Here is a 14963-nt window from a genome sequence, read left to right on the forward strand (position 1 = left end):
GCCCGCCCGCCCGCCAGCCAGACCGCCCGGCGGCCGCGTGCGAGGCACACCCTCCCGCGGCCGCGCGCACGCGGCCTCGCCGGGCCGGCCGGCCCCACGCGCCCCCTCAGCGCGGACGCCCGCCGCCCGCAGCCCCGGCCCCCTCCGGCCGCGCGGGGAGGGCGGGGAGGGCGGGGGGCGGCGGCCTAGCGGCTGCGAGGGCGCCCGCGCGGGAAGGCGGGTTCTGAGGGGAAGGTCACTTACCCGCTGCATGGCTTTCAGGATCAAAGCCAGCTCGTAGCGGGGCATGCCCGAACACGCAGCTCTCGGCTCCGAACCGAGCCGGCTCCCGGGACGCAGGAGGGCGGGGACCGCACGGACCGGACAGGATGCTGGGCCGGAAGGCTCCCAGGCGGCGAAAGCACACTCCGGCCGAGCGAGCCCGGGCTTTAAGGCTCTGGCAGCTGCGCAGACGGGGCGCCACGCCCCCTCAGCGAGCCACGCCCCCGTAGGCCAAGCCACGCCCCCTCTGTAAGGCGGCTGCGCCGCCCCCCTCCACAGCCGCGGTCCCCGCCGGACCCCCCCACCCTGGCCCCGCAGGTGCTGCGCGGGGGGAGGCACCGCGGGTTCGGCCGGGAACCTCCAGCGCCAGCCGCACGCCCCCTCCAACCCTGCCGCCGCCGCTGCCGCCGCGCTTGCTACGTACAGTTCTCGAACCAGCTGGAACTTTCCATGCCTTCCGTCTCATCCTGGGCGGCGGGCGAGCCTGCGCCCCCGTGTGCGCGTGCGCTGCGGTGCGGTCTGGCCCGTGCGCGCGCCCCTACCCCGCGACTTATCGGCGTGAGGGGCCTGCTCCGTGGCTGAGCTGCTCCGTGCGGGATCTCGGCCGGACCAGGGGCTCTCTCCGCCCCCGGCCGCGCACCTGGGTTCCGGAACGTTCCCGCTTCTCTCTGCGTCCCCCACCCGCACTCCGCGGGGGATACAGGGGCTGGGGGGCCGGCTACCCCTCGCGCCCTTGCCCACAGCTCTCCGTTCCAGTGCGGCTGCTGGCGCGGCTTCCCGGGGCCCCTTCTGCGGCGAAGTGGGCGCCAGGCGCAGGCAGTGGGCCGCCGGGTTCGGATCGTGCCCGTCCCTCGCGGGCTGCCTGACCTTGGGCAGGCTCCTACAAAAAGGGGATGCGAAGGGCACCTACTTCCCAGGGCTGTGATGCCTCTGAGTGAGTTGATGCTCTTAAACCGCTGAGAACGATGCGTGCACAGACCGGCATTTGTTATTCTATGAGCACGGCCTGACCCACGTGCTGTTGCTAAGGATAGGCTAAGACTTTGGCGCAAATGTTTACTGGGCGTTCATTTAGAGAACCAGCTGAATGCTTGGAAAGCCACTTAGTAACTGTCCAGGATCGTGCGTGCCCTGGAAGGAGTGGAGCCTCATCCTGTGTACCCCTTACCCCTCAAGCACGAACGCAGAGGTCACCTCCCTCCATCCGTTGGCAGTACTCTCCCTGGCAGGAGTTGTACTAAATGCATTTGTCTCCAGCTGCACTCTTTAGAGTCGGAGTCCCCTGCAACTGTAGCCTCTGCCCATGCTTGCCCCATTAAAATGGTCCGTAGGCGAAATGTTTGTCAACTTTTAAGTGCTTTAATAATAGGTAAAACTTACTGAGCACTAACTATGGATCAGGCACCACGCTACGATTTTTACATTGCAATGAGGCAAGAACTATTCTTAACCCCACTTTAGGGATTTAGAACTACAGACACGCAAAGGTTATGATAGTAACAGAGACAAAGTTTGCATCCAGACTATGGAGACTGAGCTCATACTCTTATTCAGTAGACGTGCTCTGTGTGAACCAATAACGAGTCCCTTTGTCACCTTATCCAGACACCTTTCTATTTCTCATCCCCAACCTCCCATCCATCACCAGAGATAAGGATGGTTTGAACACAAACTCTTCTGTGATACCTGGATTTTAACATTTTCCTTTCGTGGACTACACCACACATATTCTTCCAAAGAGAAACCATAGAAGTATTAATACAAATTACCTGGTTAGTGTAATTTCGCCTTTGGATATAAAGAGTAGAATATTGTAAATAAATAAAATAAGGAAGTAAGGAATTTTCTGGACCTTCAGAAGTGAGTTACAGGTTTCCCAGGATGGTCCCTACTTCAACTGTCCCTCCTGTTATCAATCATATGTCCCCGTTTGAATGAGAACATGTGGACCCCAAAGGAATATGCTGAGCCAAAGACCAGGGCAATACCAAGAGCTGACTTTAGCTTTTAGCATTCCACCTAGGAAGCGCCACAGTTTCCTCCAGTGCCCAGGGGTGAGTGAGAATCTGGCTGCTGCTTCTCCTCCTCCCTCTAACCTGAGAAGTAGCATAAGGAAATTAGCCTGATTGCCTAATGCTTCCAACACAGTCAGCACCCCCAACTCTCCCAAGCTGGTGGCTGCCTGAGGGCTCATTCCATTTCTTCTGAAAAGGAGAAAATGGAACATTGTACTCCTTTGATTATTTGAAATGCTGATTAAAACAGGCCTTCTGCAGCGAAACTTGTAAATAAGGAAGTATCCCATGTTCAGTAGCTGTTTACTGTTCCATCTTTTGTTGTTGTTAATAAACTTTACACCCCTTCAATTTTTTTTTTTTTTTAAGCACAGCTGCAGAATGCTGGCGGGATCATTTTAAAATAATAATAAAATCATAGAGAATGCTGCTGCGAATTTAGTGTCTTCCTACTGTAACTATAAATGTAAATTCACCAAAAAAGATTTTTGTGCAATGTATAGTCATCATTTAGAATTATAAAATATTTCTTCAGTATCCATGTATAAATTTTAAGATTGCTCTGATGCTTAAGAATAAGCTTAACCAAAAAGGTGAAATGTCTGTATACTGAAAACTACAAAACACTGATGAAACAAATTAAAGCAGACACAAATAAATGGAAAGATATCCATGTTCATGGGTTGGAAGAATTAATATTGTTAAAATGCCAATAGTTCCCAAAGCAATCTACAGATTCAGTGCAATCCCTGTCAAAATCTCAATGACAATTTTTAGAGAACTTCTTTAAAAGAATCCTAAAATTCATGTGGAATTTCAAAAAAAACGCTGAATAGCCAAAGCAATTTTGAGCAAGAAGAACAAAGCTGGAGGCATTATAATTCCTGATTTCAAACTGTATTACAAAGTTATAGTACTCAAAACGGTACTAGCATAAAAACAGACATACAGACCAATGGAACAGAATAGAGAGCACAGAAATAAACCCACACATATGAGATCAATGGATGATTTTCAACAAGGGTCTAAAAATACACAATGGGAAAAGGATAGTCTCTTAACATATAGTGCCAGAAAAACAGGATATTCACTTGCAAAAGAATAAAATTGGACTTGTCTTACACCACACACACACACACACACACACACACAAATCAACTCAAAATAGGTTAAAGATGTATATATAAGACTTGAAACCATAAAACTCCTAGAAGAAAACATAGGGAAGAAGCTCCTTGACATTGGCCTTGGTAATAATTTCTTGGATATGACACCAAGAGCAAAGATAGACAAATGGGATTGCATTAAACTAAAAAGCCTCTGCACAGCAAAGGAAATAATCAACAAAATGAAAAAGAAACCTACAGAATGGGAGCAAATATTTGCAAACTATATATCTAATAAGGTGTTAATATCCAAATATATAAGAAACTCATACTATTCACAGCACTAAATAAATAAATAATAACCTGATTTTAAAATGGGCAAAGGAACTTAACAGACATTTCTCAGCAGAAGGCATGCAAATGACCAACAAGTACATGAAGAGGAGCTTGACATCACTAATCATCTAGGAAATGCAAATCAAAGCCGCATTGAGATATCACCTCACACCCGTTAGAATAACTATTACCGAAAAGTCAAGAGACAACAGGTATCGCGAGGGTGTGGAGAAAAGGGAAACCTGTACACTATTGGTGAGAATGTAAATTGGTGCAGCCACTATAGAAAACGGTATGGAGGCTCCTCAAGAGATTAAAAATAAAACTCCCATATGATCCAGCAATCCTTCTTCTGAGTATATATCTAAAGGAATGAAATCAAGATGTTAATGAGATATCTGCACTCCCATGTTCATTGTAGCATTATTCATAACAGCCAAGACAGGAAAGCAGTCTAAATGTCCATGAGTGGATAAAAGAAGATGTGGTAAATGGGACATTATTCAGCCTTTAAAAAGAAGGAGATTTTGCCATTTGTGACAACATGGGTGAACCTGGAGGACATTATGAAAGTGAAATAATCCAGACACAGAAAGACAAGTACTATATGATACCACTCATATGAGGCATCTAAAATAGTTAAACGCATAGAAGCAGAGAGTAGAATGGTGATTGGGAGGACCTGGGAGAAGCAGGGGAAAGAGGAGGTATTAGTTAGTCAAAGAACACAGTTTCAGTTCTACAAGAAAAAAAAAATTACTCTGTAATTTAGAGTCTCCTAAAGATATGATATGGTATACGTTTAAGATTTGATTAGCCAGAAATTATAATACATTTTCAAGTAAGTTTTTATGAGAGGGAATAGAAAAGAAAAAATAAGAAGTCAAAATCTGATCCTATTTCAAAAAAGTAACCTCAGCTTATGCCCTACATAAGTTTAATCACGTTTACCCTTTTATTTTATATTACAGTATAATGAGGCTTGACCTTGAGTCACACTAGATCATTAATTCTCAAAGATATCTCAAAGAGTCCTGTATCTCTAAATACAACCCTCAGAAAGTGAAGAAATGTGAATGTTTTCAATCAACGGAGAAAATAATCCCACGGTGGAATCAAGTCATATTTAAGGCTGTCAATCATCACTCTCATCAGCCTATCATCTTCTTGCTGATGAAAGGGAGCCACCATTTCTGGCAAATGTGAGCTCCCCATCCTGTATCTCACTTCACTAAGACCTGAGATTGTTCCATCGCTAATTGCTCCCAGAACATGAACCTGTAAAATCCTGTTTCTCTGCCTGGCTGCTCAGTACGTACCTTTGTTCCTCATCCGATGGCCCACACCCAAGTGACAACATTTCACACTTATTTTGTTTTAAAATGATTTACCAGTATACCGGTGGTATTTCCTAAACCCCCTACCCACAGCCTTGCCCACACTTTTAGATCCTTTCAGCCTTGTTGATTTGCCTGTGATTCTTTCTGTCTTCTCAGCAAGCCTCTAAGAAATATCTAGACTAATCTTTACCTCTCTCACCCCGTCAGCTTGCATGTGCTATTGGTTGTGTGCCTTGCAGAATGAAATCCTGTGTGCTACGTATGTTGTTAGGTCAGGCATTTGAGGAGTTCCCTAAACATCTTCCTCTCTTTTAATTCCCCAATTTCCAAGTTTTGTTTGTTTGGTTTTTTTGCGGTATGCGGGCCTGTCCCGTTGCGGAGTACAGGCTCTGGACGCGCAGGCTCAGCCGCCATGGCTCACGGGCCCAGCCGCTCCGCGGCATGTGGGATCTTCCCAGACCGCGGCACGAACCCGTATGCCCTGCATCAGCAGGCGGACTCTCAACCACTGCGCCACCAGGGAAGCCCCCAAGTTATTTTTTTAATCTTGAAAAAATAAGGGTTTTTTTGGGGGGTGGGGGGGTGCAGCTCAAATTTGGGCTCCACTTATAAGAAAAAAAAGAAGATAAAGCAAAGTTTGCCTAAAATGGAATGTTCTCTTACTTGCACCCTTGCCTACTCTCGCCTGCAAATAAATTATGGGATGTTTGTGGGAGATGTTCTCCTTACCACAATATCTTATTTTTTAGGAAAGAAATGCTTAATGTATTTTTTAACTTTATGACTTTAAAAAGACAAAATACTTCCTGCATCTCCACTTATTGAAGCAGTTAGTTTTTCTTCTAACATTATTGTGAAGTATCCCCAACTGCCTATTGCAGGCCCAGAATTGTTCTTTTTTTTTTTTTTTAACATCTTTATTGGAGTATAATTGCTTTACTTTCTGCTTTATAACAAAGTGAATCAGCTATACATATACATATATCCCCATATCTCCTCCCTCTTGCGTCTCCCTCCCACCCTCCATATCCCACCCTTTAGGTGGTCACAAACTACTGAGCAGATCTCCCTGTGCTATGCAGATGCTTCCCACTAGCTATCTATTTTACATTTCGTAGTATATATAAGTCCATGCCCTCTCTCACATCGTCCCAGCTTACCCTTTACCCTCCCTGTATCCTCAAGTCCATCCTCTACATCTGTGTCTTTATTCCTGTCCTGCCCATAGGTTCTTCAGAACCATTTTTTTCTTCTTTTTTTTTAGATTCCATATACATGTGTTAGCATACGGTATTTGTTTTTCTCTTTCTGACTTACTTCACTCTGTATGACACACTCTAGATCCATCCACCTCACTACAAATAACTCAATTTCGTTTCTTTTTATGGCTGAGTAATACTCCATTGTATATATGTGCCACATCTTCTTTATCCATTCATCTGTCGATGGACACTTAGGTTGCTTCCATGTCCTGGCTATTGTAAATAGAGTTGCAGTGAACATTGTGGTACATAATTCTTTTTGAATTATGGTTTTCTTAGGGTATATGCCCAGTAGTGGGATTGCTGGGTCATATGGTAGTGCTATTTTTAGTTTTTTAAGGCACATCCATACTGTTCTCCATAGTGGCTGTATCAATTTACATTCCCACCAACAGTGTAAGAGGGTTCCCTTTTCTCCACACCCTCTCCAGCATTTACTGTTTGTAGAGTTTTTGATGATGGCCGTTCTGACCAGTGTGAGGTAATACCTCATTGTAGTTTTGATTTGCATTTCTCTAATGATTAGTAATGTTGAGCATTCTTTCATGTGTTAGTTGGCAATCTGTATGTCTTCTTTGGAGAAACGTCTATTTAGGCTTTCTGCCCATTTTTAGACTGGGTTTTTTGCCTGTTGGATATTGAGCTGCATGAGTTGCTTGTATATTTAATCCTTTGTCAGTTGCTTCATTTGCAAATATTTTCTCCCATTCTGAGGGTTGTCTTTTCATCTTGTTTAAGTTGTCCTTTGCTGTGCAAAAGCTTTTAAGTTTCATTAGGTCCCTTTTGTTTATTTTTGTTATTATTTCCATTTCTCTAGGAGGTAGGTCCAAAAGGATCTTTCTGTGATTTATGTCATAGAGTGTTCTGCCTATGTTTTCCTCTAAGAGTTTTATAGTGTCTGGCTTTATATTTAGGTCTTTAAAACATTTTGAGGGCTTCCCTGGTGGCGCAGTGGTTGAGAGTCCGCCTGCCGATGCAGGGGACACGGGTTCGTGCTCCGGTCTAGGAGGATCCCACGTGCTGCGGAGCGGCTGGGCCCATGAGCCATGGCCGCTGAGGCTGTGCGTCCGGAGCCTGTGGTCCACAGCAGGAGAGGCCACAGCAGTGAGGGGCCCGCATACCGCAAAAACAAAAACAGAAACAAACAAAAAAAACATTTTGAGTTTATTTTTCTGTATGGTGTTAGGGAGTGTTCTAATTTCATTCCTTTACATGTAGCTGTCCAGTTTTCCCAGCACCACTTATTGAAGAGGGTGGCTTTTCTCCATTGTATATTCTTGCTTCCTTTATCAAAAATAAGGTGAGCATATGCGTGTGGGTTTATCTCTGAACTTTCAATCCTGTTCCATTGATCTATATTTCTGTTTTTGTGCCAGTACCATACTGTCTTGATTACTGTAGCTTTGGAGTATAGTCTGAAGTCCAGAAGCCTGATTCCTCCAGCTCCATTTTTCTTTCTCAAGATTGCTTTAGCTATTCGGGTCTTTTGTGTTTCCATACAAATTGTAAAAGTCTTTGTTCTAGTTCTGTGAAAAATGCCATTGATAGTTTGACAGGGATTGCATTGAATCTGTAGGTTGTTTTGGGTAATATAGTCATTTTCACAATGTTGATTCTTCTAATCCAAGAACACGGTATATCTCTCCATCCGTTTGTATCATCTTTCATTTCTTTCATCAGTGTCTTATAGTTTTCTGCATACAGGTCTTTTGTCTCCTTAGGTAGGTTTATTCCTAGGTATTTTATTCTTTTTGGAGCAATGGTTAATGGGAGTGTTTCCTTAATTTCTCTTTCAGATTTTTCATCATTAGTGTATAGAAATGCAAGAGATTTCTGTGCATTAATTGTGTGTGCTGCTACTTTACCAAATTCATTGATTAGCTCTCATAGTCTTCTGGTAGCATTTTTAGGATTTGCTATGTATAGTATCATATCATCTGCAAACAGTGACAGCTTTACTTCTTCTTTTCTGATTTGTATTCCTTTTATTTCTTTTTTGTCTCTGATTGCTGTGGCTAAAACTTCCAAAACTAAGTTGAATAATAGTGGTGAGCGTGGGCAACCTTGTCTTGTTCCTGATCTTAGAGGAAATGGTTTCAGTTCTTCACCATTGAGAACGTTGTTGGCTGTGGTTTTGTCATATATGGCCTTTATTATGTTGAGATAAGTTCCCTCTATGCCTACTTTCTGGAGGGTTTTTATCATAAATCGGTGTTGAATTTTGTCAAAAGCTTTTTTTGCATCTATTGAGATGATCATATGGTTTTTCTCTTTCAATTTGTTAATATGGTTTACCACATTGATTGATTTACATATATTGAAGAATCCTTGCCTTCCTGGGATAAACCTCACTTGATCATGGTGTATGATCCTTTTAATGTGCTGTTGGATTCTGTTTGCTAGTATTTTGTTGAGGATTTTTACAGCTATGTTCATCAGTGATATTGGCCTGTAGTTTTCTTTCTGTGTGACATCTTTGTCTGGTTTTGGTATCAGGGTGATGGTGGCTTCGTAGAATGAGTTGGGGAGTGCTCCTCCCTCTGATATATTTTGGAAGGGTTTAAGAAGGAAAGGTGTTAGCTCTTCGCTAAATGTTTGACAGAATTCGCCTGTGACTCCATCTGGTCCTGGGCTTTTGTTTGTTGGAAGGTTTTTAATCACAGTCTCAATTTCAATTTCAATCCTCAATTTGAGACGTTTCTTATTTCTTGAGGTAGGATTGTATTGCTATAAACTTCCCTCTTAGAATTGCTTTTGCTGCATCCCATAGGTTTTGGGTCATCATGTTTACATTGTCATTTGTTTCTAGGAATTTTTTAATTTCCTCTTTGATTTCTTCAGTGATCTCTTTGTTATTTAGTAGTGTATTGTTTAGCCTCCATGTGCTTGTATTTTTTACAGATTTTTTTCCTGTAATTGATATCTAGCCTCATAGCATTGTGATCAGAAAAGATACTTGATAACATTTCAATTTTCTTAAATTTACCAAGGCTTGATTTGTGACCCAAGATATGATCTATCCTGGAGAATGTTCCATGAGCACTTAAGAAGAAAGTGTATTTTGTTGTTTTTGGATGGAATGTCCTGTAAATATCAATTAAGTCCATCTGGTTTAATGTATCATTTAAAGCTTGTGTTTCCTTATTTATTTTCATTTTGGATGATCTGTCCATTGGTGAAAGTGGGGTGTTATATTTCCCTACTATGATTGTGTTACTGTCGATTTCCTCTTTTATGACTGTTAGCATTTGCCTTATGTATTGAGGTGCTCCTCTGTTGGGTGCATAAATATTTACATTTGTTATATCTTCTTCTTGGATTGATCCCTTGATCATTATGTAGTGTCCTTCTTTGTCTCTTGTGATAGTCTTTATTTTAAAGTCTGTTATGTCTGATATGAGAGTTGCTATTCCAGCTTTCTTTTGATTTCCATTTGCATGGAATATCTTTTTCCATCCCTTCACTTTCAGTCTGTATGTGTCCCTAGGCCTGAAGTTGGTCTCTTGTAGACAGCATATATATGGGTCTTGTTTTTGTATCCATTCAGCCAGTCTATGTCTTTTGGTTGGAGCATTTAATCCATTTATATTTAAGGTAATTATCAATATGTATGTTCCTACTACCATTTTCTTAGTTGTTTTGGGTTTGTTATTGTACGTCTTTTCCTTCTCTTGTGTTCCTGCCTAGAGAAGTTCCTTTAGCATTTTTTGTAAAGCTGGTTTGGTGGTGCTGAATTCTCTTAGCTTTTGCTTGTCTGTAAAGGTTTTAATTTCTCCATCAAATCTGAATGAGATCCTTGCTGCATAGTAATCTTGCTTATAGGTTTTTCCCTTTCATCACTTTAAATATGTCCTGCCACTCCCTTCTGGCTTGCAGAGTTTCTGCTGAAAGATCAGCTGTTAACCTTATGGGGATACCCTTGTATATTATTTGTTGCTTTTCCATTGCTGCTTTTAATATTTCTCTTTTGCTTAATTTTTGATAGTGTGATTAATATGTGTCTTGGCGTATTTCTCCTTGGATTTATCCTGTAAGGACTCACTGTGCTTCCTGGACTTGATTGACTATTTCCTTTCCCATATTTGGGAAGTTTTCAACTATAATCTCTTCAAATATTTTCTCAGTCCCTTCCTTTTTCTCGTCTTCTTTTGGGACCCCTATAATTCGAATATTGGTGTGTTTAATGTTGTCCCAGAGGTCTCTGAGACTGTCCTCAATTCTTTACATTTTTTTGTCTTTTTTCTGCTCTGCAGTAGTTATTTCCACTATTTTATCTTCCTGGTCACTTATCCGTTCTTCTGTCTGTTATTCTGCTATTGATTCCTTCTAGAGAATTTTTAATTTCATTTATTATGTTGTTCATCATTGTTTGTTTGCTCTTTAGTTCTTCTAGGTCCTTGTTAAACGTTTCTTGTATTTTCTCCATTCTATTTCCAAGATTTTGGATCATCTTTGCTATCATTACTCTGAATTCTCTTTCAGGTAGACTGCCTATTTCCTCTTCATTTGTTTGGTCTGGTGGGTTTTTACCTTGCTCCTTCATCTGCTGTGTGTTTCTATGTCTTCTCATTTTGCTTAACTTACTGTGTTTGTGGTCTCCTTTTCACAGGCTGAAGGTTTGTAGTTCCTGTTGTTTTTGGTGTCTGCCCCCAGTGGCTAAGGTTGGTTCAGTGGGTTGTGTAGGTTTCCTGGTGGAGGGGACTGGTGCCTGTGTTCTGGTGGATGAGGCTGGATCTTGTCTTTCTGGTGGGCAGGGCCACGTCCGGTGTTGTGTTTTGGGGTGTCTGTGACCTTATTATGATTTTAGGCAGGCTCTCTGCTAATGGGTGGGGTTGTGTTCCTCTCTTGCTAGTTGTTTGGCATAGGGCGTCTAGCACTGTAGCTTGCTGGTCGCTGAGTGGATCTGGATCTTAGCGTTGAGATGGAGATCTCTGGGAGAGCCTTTGCCGTTTGATATTACATGGAGCTGGGAGGTCTCTGGTTGATGTCCTGAACTCGGCTCTCCCACCTCAGAGGCACAGGCCTGACACCCGGCCGAGCACCAAGACCCTGTCAGCCACACGGCTCAGAAGAAAAGGGAGAAAAAAAGAAAGAATGAAAGAAGAGAGCAACCAAACCAAAAAAACCGATCCACAAATGATAACAAGCGCTAAAAACTATATGGAAAAAAAATAAAAATAAAACCGACAGACAAAACTCTAGGACAAATGGTAAAAGCAAAGCTGTACAGACAAAAATCACACAACGAAGCATACACATACACACTCACAAAAAGAGTAAAAGGAAGAAAAAATATATATTGTTGCTCCCAAAGTCCACCTCAATTTGGGATGATTCGCTGTCTATTCAGGTATTCCACAGATGCAGGTACATCAAGTTGATCGTGGAGCTTTAATCCGCTGCCCCTGAGACTGCTAGGAGAGATTTCCCTTTCTCTTCTTTGTTCTCACAGCTCCCGGGGTTCAGCTTTGGATTTGGCCCCGCCTCTGCGTGTAGGTCGCCAGAGGGCGTCTGTTCTTCGCTCAGACAGGAGGGGGTTAAAGGAGCCGCTGAGTCGGGGGCTCTGGCTCACTCAGGCCGGGGGGAGGGAAGGGCACGGAGTGCAGGGCGAGTCTGCGGCGGCAGAGGCTGGCGTGAAGTTGCACCAGCCTGAGGTGTGCCGTGCGTTCTGCCGGGGAAGTTGTCCCTGGATCCCGGGACTCTAGCGGTGGCGGGCTGCACAGGCTCCCGGGAGGAGAGGTGTGGAGAGTGACCTATGCTCGCACACAGGCTTCTTGGTGGCGGCAGCAGCAGCCTTAGCGTCTCATGCCCGTCTCTGGGGTCCGCGCTGTTAGCCGCGGCTCGCGCCCGTCTCTGGAGCTTCTTTAAGCGGTGCTCTGAATCCCCTCTCCTCGCGCACCAGGAAACAAAGAGGGAAGAAAAAGTCTCTTGCCTCTTCGGCAGGTCCAGACTTTTCCTGGACTCCCTCCCGGCCAGCCGTGGTGCACTAACCCCTGCAGGTTGTGTTCACGCCTCTCCCTGCGCTCAGACCGAAGCCCGAGCCTCAGCTCCCAGCCCCGCCCGCCCTGGCGGGTGAGCAGACAAGCCTCTCGGGCTGGTGAGTGCCGGTCGGCACTGATCCTCTGTGCGGGAATCTCTCCACTTTGCCCTCTGCACCCCTGTGGCTGTGCTCTCCTCCGCGGCTCCGAAGCTTCCCCCCTCTGCCACCCCCAGTCTCCGCCTGCGAAGGGGCTTCCTAGTGTGTGGAAACCTTTCCTCCTTCACGGCTCCCTCCCACTGGTGCAGGTCCTGTCCCCATTCTTTTGTCTCTTGTTTTTTCTTTTTCCTTTTGCCCTATCCAGGTACAAAAGAAAGAGGGTTATCTTTTGGAATGATCAGTTATTTACAAATCCTCTTGCTTTTCTTCTTTTCTCCTCTGCACCAAAATGTTCAGCATCTTAATGAGATGGCCTTTGGGACCCAGAATGACACTTTTACCTCAATTAATAATATGACCGATGGACACTGGGGAGTTTCTTGCCTTTTGGGAGGTCTGAGGTCTTCTGCCAGCATTCAGTAGGCGTTCCGTAGGAGTTGTTCCATGTGTCGTTGTATTTCTGATGTATTTGTGGGGAGGAAGGTGATCTCCACATCTCAGTCCTCTGCCGTCTTGAAGGTCTCTTCCCACAAGTGTTCTTAATGTTAAATGGCAATAATATTGAAGATATTAAAAAGCTTTATGTTCTTTCTCCACAAGTGCAAAATACAGAAGAAAACATGTGGAAGGATTTGAGATTTAGTAAAATAAACAAAGGCCAGGAGCTGGAGAAGGTTGTGGGTGGATGAAACACTTCTACAGGGGTCTTGGAGGGGCAAAGCTTTCTGGGAGAGGTGGGAGCACCCGGCAAAATAAGCTAGATGGGCAGTCATTCAGGGGAGGCCTGAGAGGGGCATGGGCCTGCCCTGCTCAGCACATAGGAGTTTCGAGGCTGGAGGTGATCAGGGATGAAAGGATTCAAAGGGGGCATGTGTGCAAGTGAGCACGTGTGCAAGCAGGGACAAGCTCAGAGGGCATTGTGCAGGCCAAAAAAGGGGTGGAGTCTTGTGAAGGTTGAAGGCAGGAGCATTAGGGATAGAATCTGTAGGATTTGGAGACTGATCAGTTATCTGAGGGGCAGCTAGCGAGGCACGTGTCAACAATAGCAACAAACATTCTCGACTGAATTTCCTTTAGTTCTGGTCACACCCCCATGTGGTGTTTCCTCAGCTCCTGGTTCATAAAGCTTATATTACAACTCAGTGTGTTGGTGTTTTTTCTGACTGTCTTACCTTCATAAATCTTCATAACAATGTTATAATCTTCTGGAGGACCTAGGTGATATTTTTTATTGCTCAAAATTGTCTCCCTGTTCAGGAGTTTAACCAAAAGAAGGAAAGTGACAGTCCTGAAGCCTGCAGGAGAAGCACCACCTAAATGATCTGGCCACCCAAGGAATGTTGAAAGGTGGGTGTCATGACACCACCGGTCAACACTTCCTGGTAAGAAGGTCATACATTCAAGTACCATCTCAGAGTCTAGCCCTCTGTGAGGATTATCCCACTTTGTGTTTCTGGGGCTCTGTTGAGGCACGTTTGCAAGAATGCCCACATTGTCATCAGACAGGACTGAATAGAGCTTTAGTAAAAGAAGCAAAGCCCATGGGCTTCCCTGGTGGCGCAGTGGTTGAGAGTCCGCCTGCTGATGCAGGGGACATGGGTTTGTGCCCCAGTCCGGGAGGATCCCACATGCCGCGGAGCAGCTGGGCCCGTGAGCCATGGCCGCTGAGCCTGCGTGTCTGGAGCCTGTGCTCCGCAATGGGAGAGGCCACAACAGTGAGAGGCCCGCATACTGGGAAAAAAAAATAAAGAAGAAGCAAAGCCCATAGGCACTAGATTACGCCTAATAGCTGTGCAGCCCCCGTTGACTCAGGGTCAAGTTTGCCTTGGCAAAACAGAGTTGTGCCCTTGATCTGAACTTCGTTGACTTTCCCTTGACAAAGGAAGATGACAGCTAGGCAAGAGGGTGTAGGAGGCAGAGGGAATTCCAACAGAGAACATATTCAGGAGGTAAATGATTATTGTCACTGGAGAAGGTATTTAGTAGGTAGCCAACTTCCTCCAAAGCTGCTATGAGGAAGACTTTATACTTTAGAAAGTATCAAATCTAGATATATTATTTCAATATTAGAGAGTATCTACTTTCTCAGATTGCCCATATTTTAAAAAATAAACGCAATGGCAACAATAGCAGCTATCCATGCTGCCAGTAAGAAAAAAATTTTCCTCACATGCAATTAAAATTACAAGGTAATTGGGAGCCATTAGGTGGTTCCTCCCACAATAAATCATCTTGAACTTTCAGCCTAGGTTTACTGAGGCCTTAAGAGAACATGCAGGAAATGTCTTGGGAATTTAGTTCCTCACTTGAATAAAGAAGTCCACAACTGACCTTAGCATTAAATACATAATCATTAAGAAAACTTTCCCATATTAACCACATGCTCATCTATAATAGCACTGCAAATGGAACAAGTCATTTTAGTGATAAAGAATCATTACCTATAGTGCTATTATTAAATGATTCCTACAGAGGGTTATCTTTTGGAATGATCAGTTATTTACAAA

The 14963-nt window shown here is 44.2% G+C and overlaps 1 protein-coding gene across 1 annotated transcript in view; it reads right to left on the reverse strand.

Annotated features, from left to right (window-relative positions):
- The window catches only part of MRPS6 (mitochondrial ribosomal protein S6), a 66643-nt gene extending 65400 nt beyond the window's left edge, over positions 1–1243 (reverse strand). The window contains exons 1-2 of the mRNA XM_060297825.2: positions 686–1243; positions 244–443 (exon numbers count right to left, since the gene is read on the reverse strand). Coding sequence (XP_060153808.1) covers positions 244–443; positions 686–713 — 228 coding nt within the window. The 5' untranslated portion in view covers positions 714–1243. The remainder of the gene's footprint in view (positions 1–243; positions 444–685) is intronic.
- Positions 1244–14963: the final 13720 nt, after the last annotated feature.

The sequence above is a fragment of the Globicephala melas genome, chromosome 4 (assembly GCF_963455315.2).
Source record: "Globicephala melas chromosome 4, mGloMel1.2, whole genome shotgun sequence".
NCBI classification, from domain to species: Eukaryota; Metazoa; Chordata; class Mammalia; order Artiodactyla; family Delphinidae; genus Globicephala; species Globicephala melas.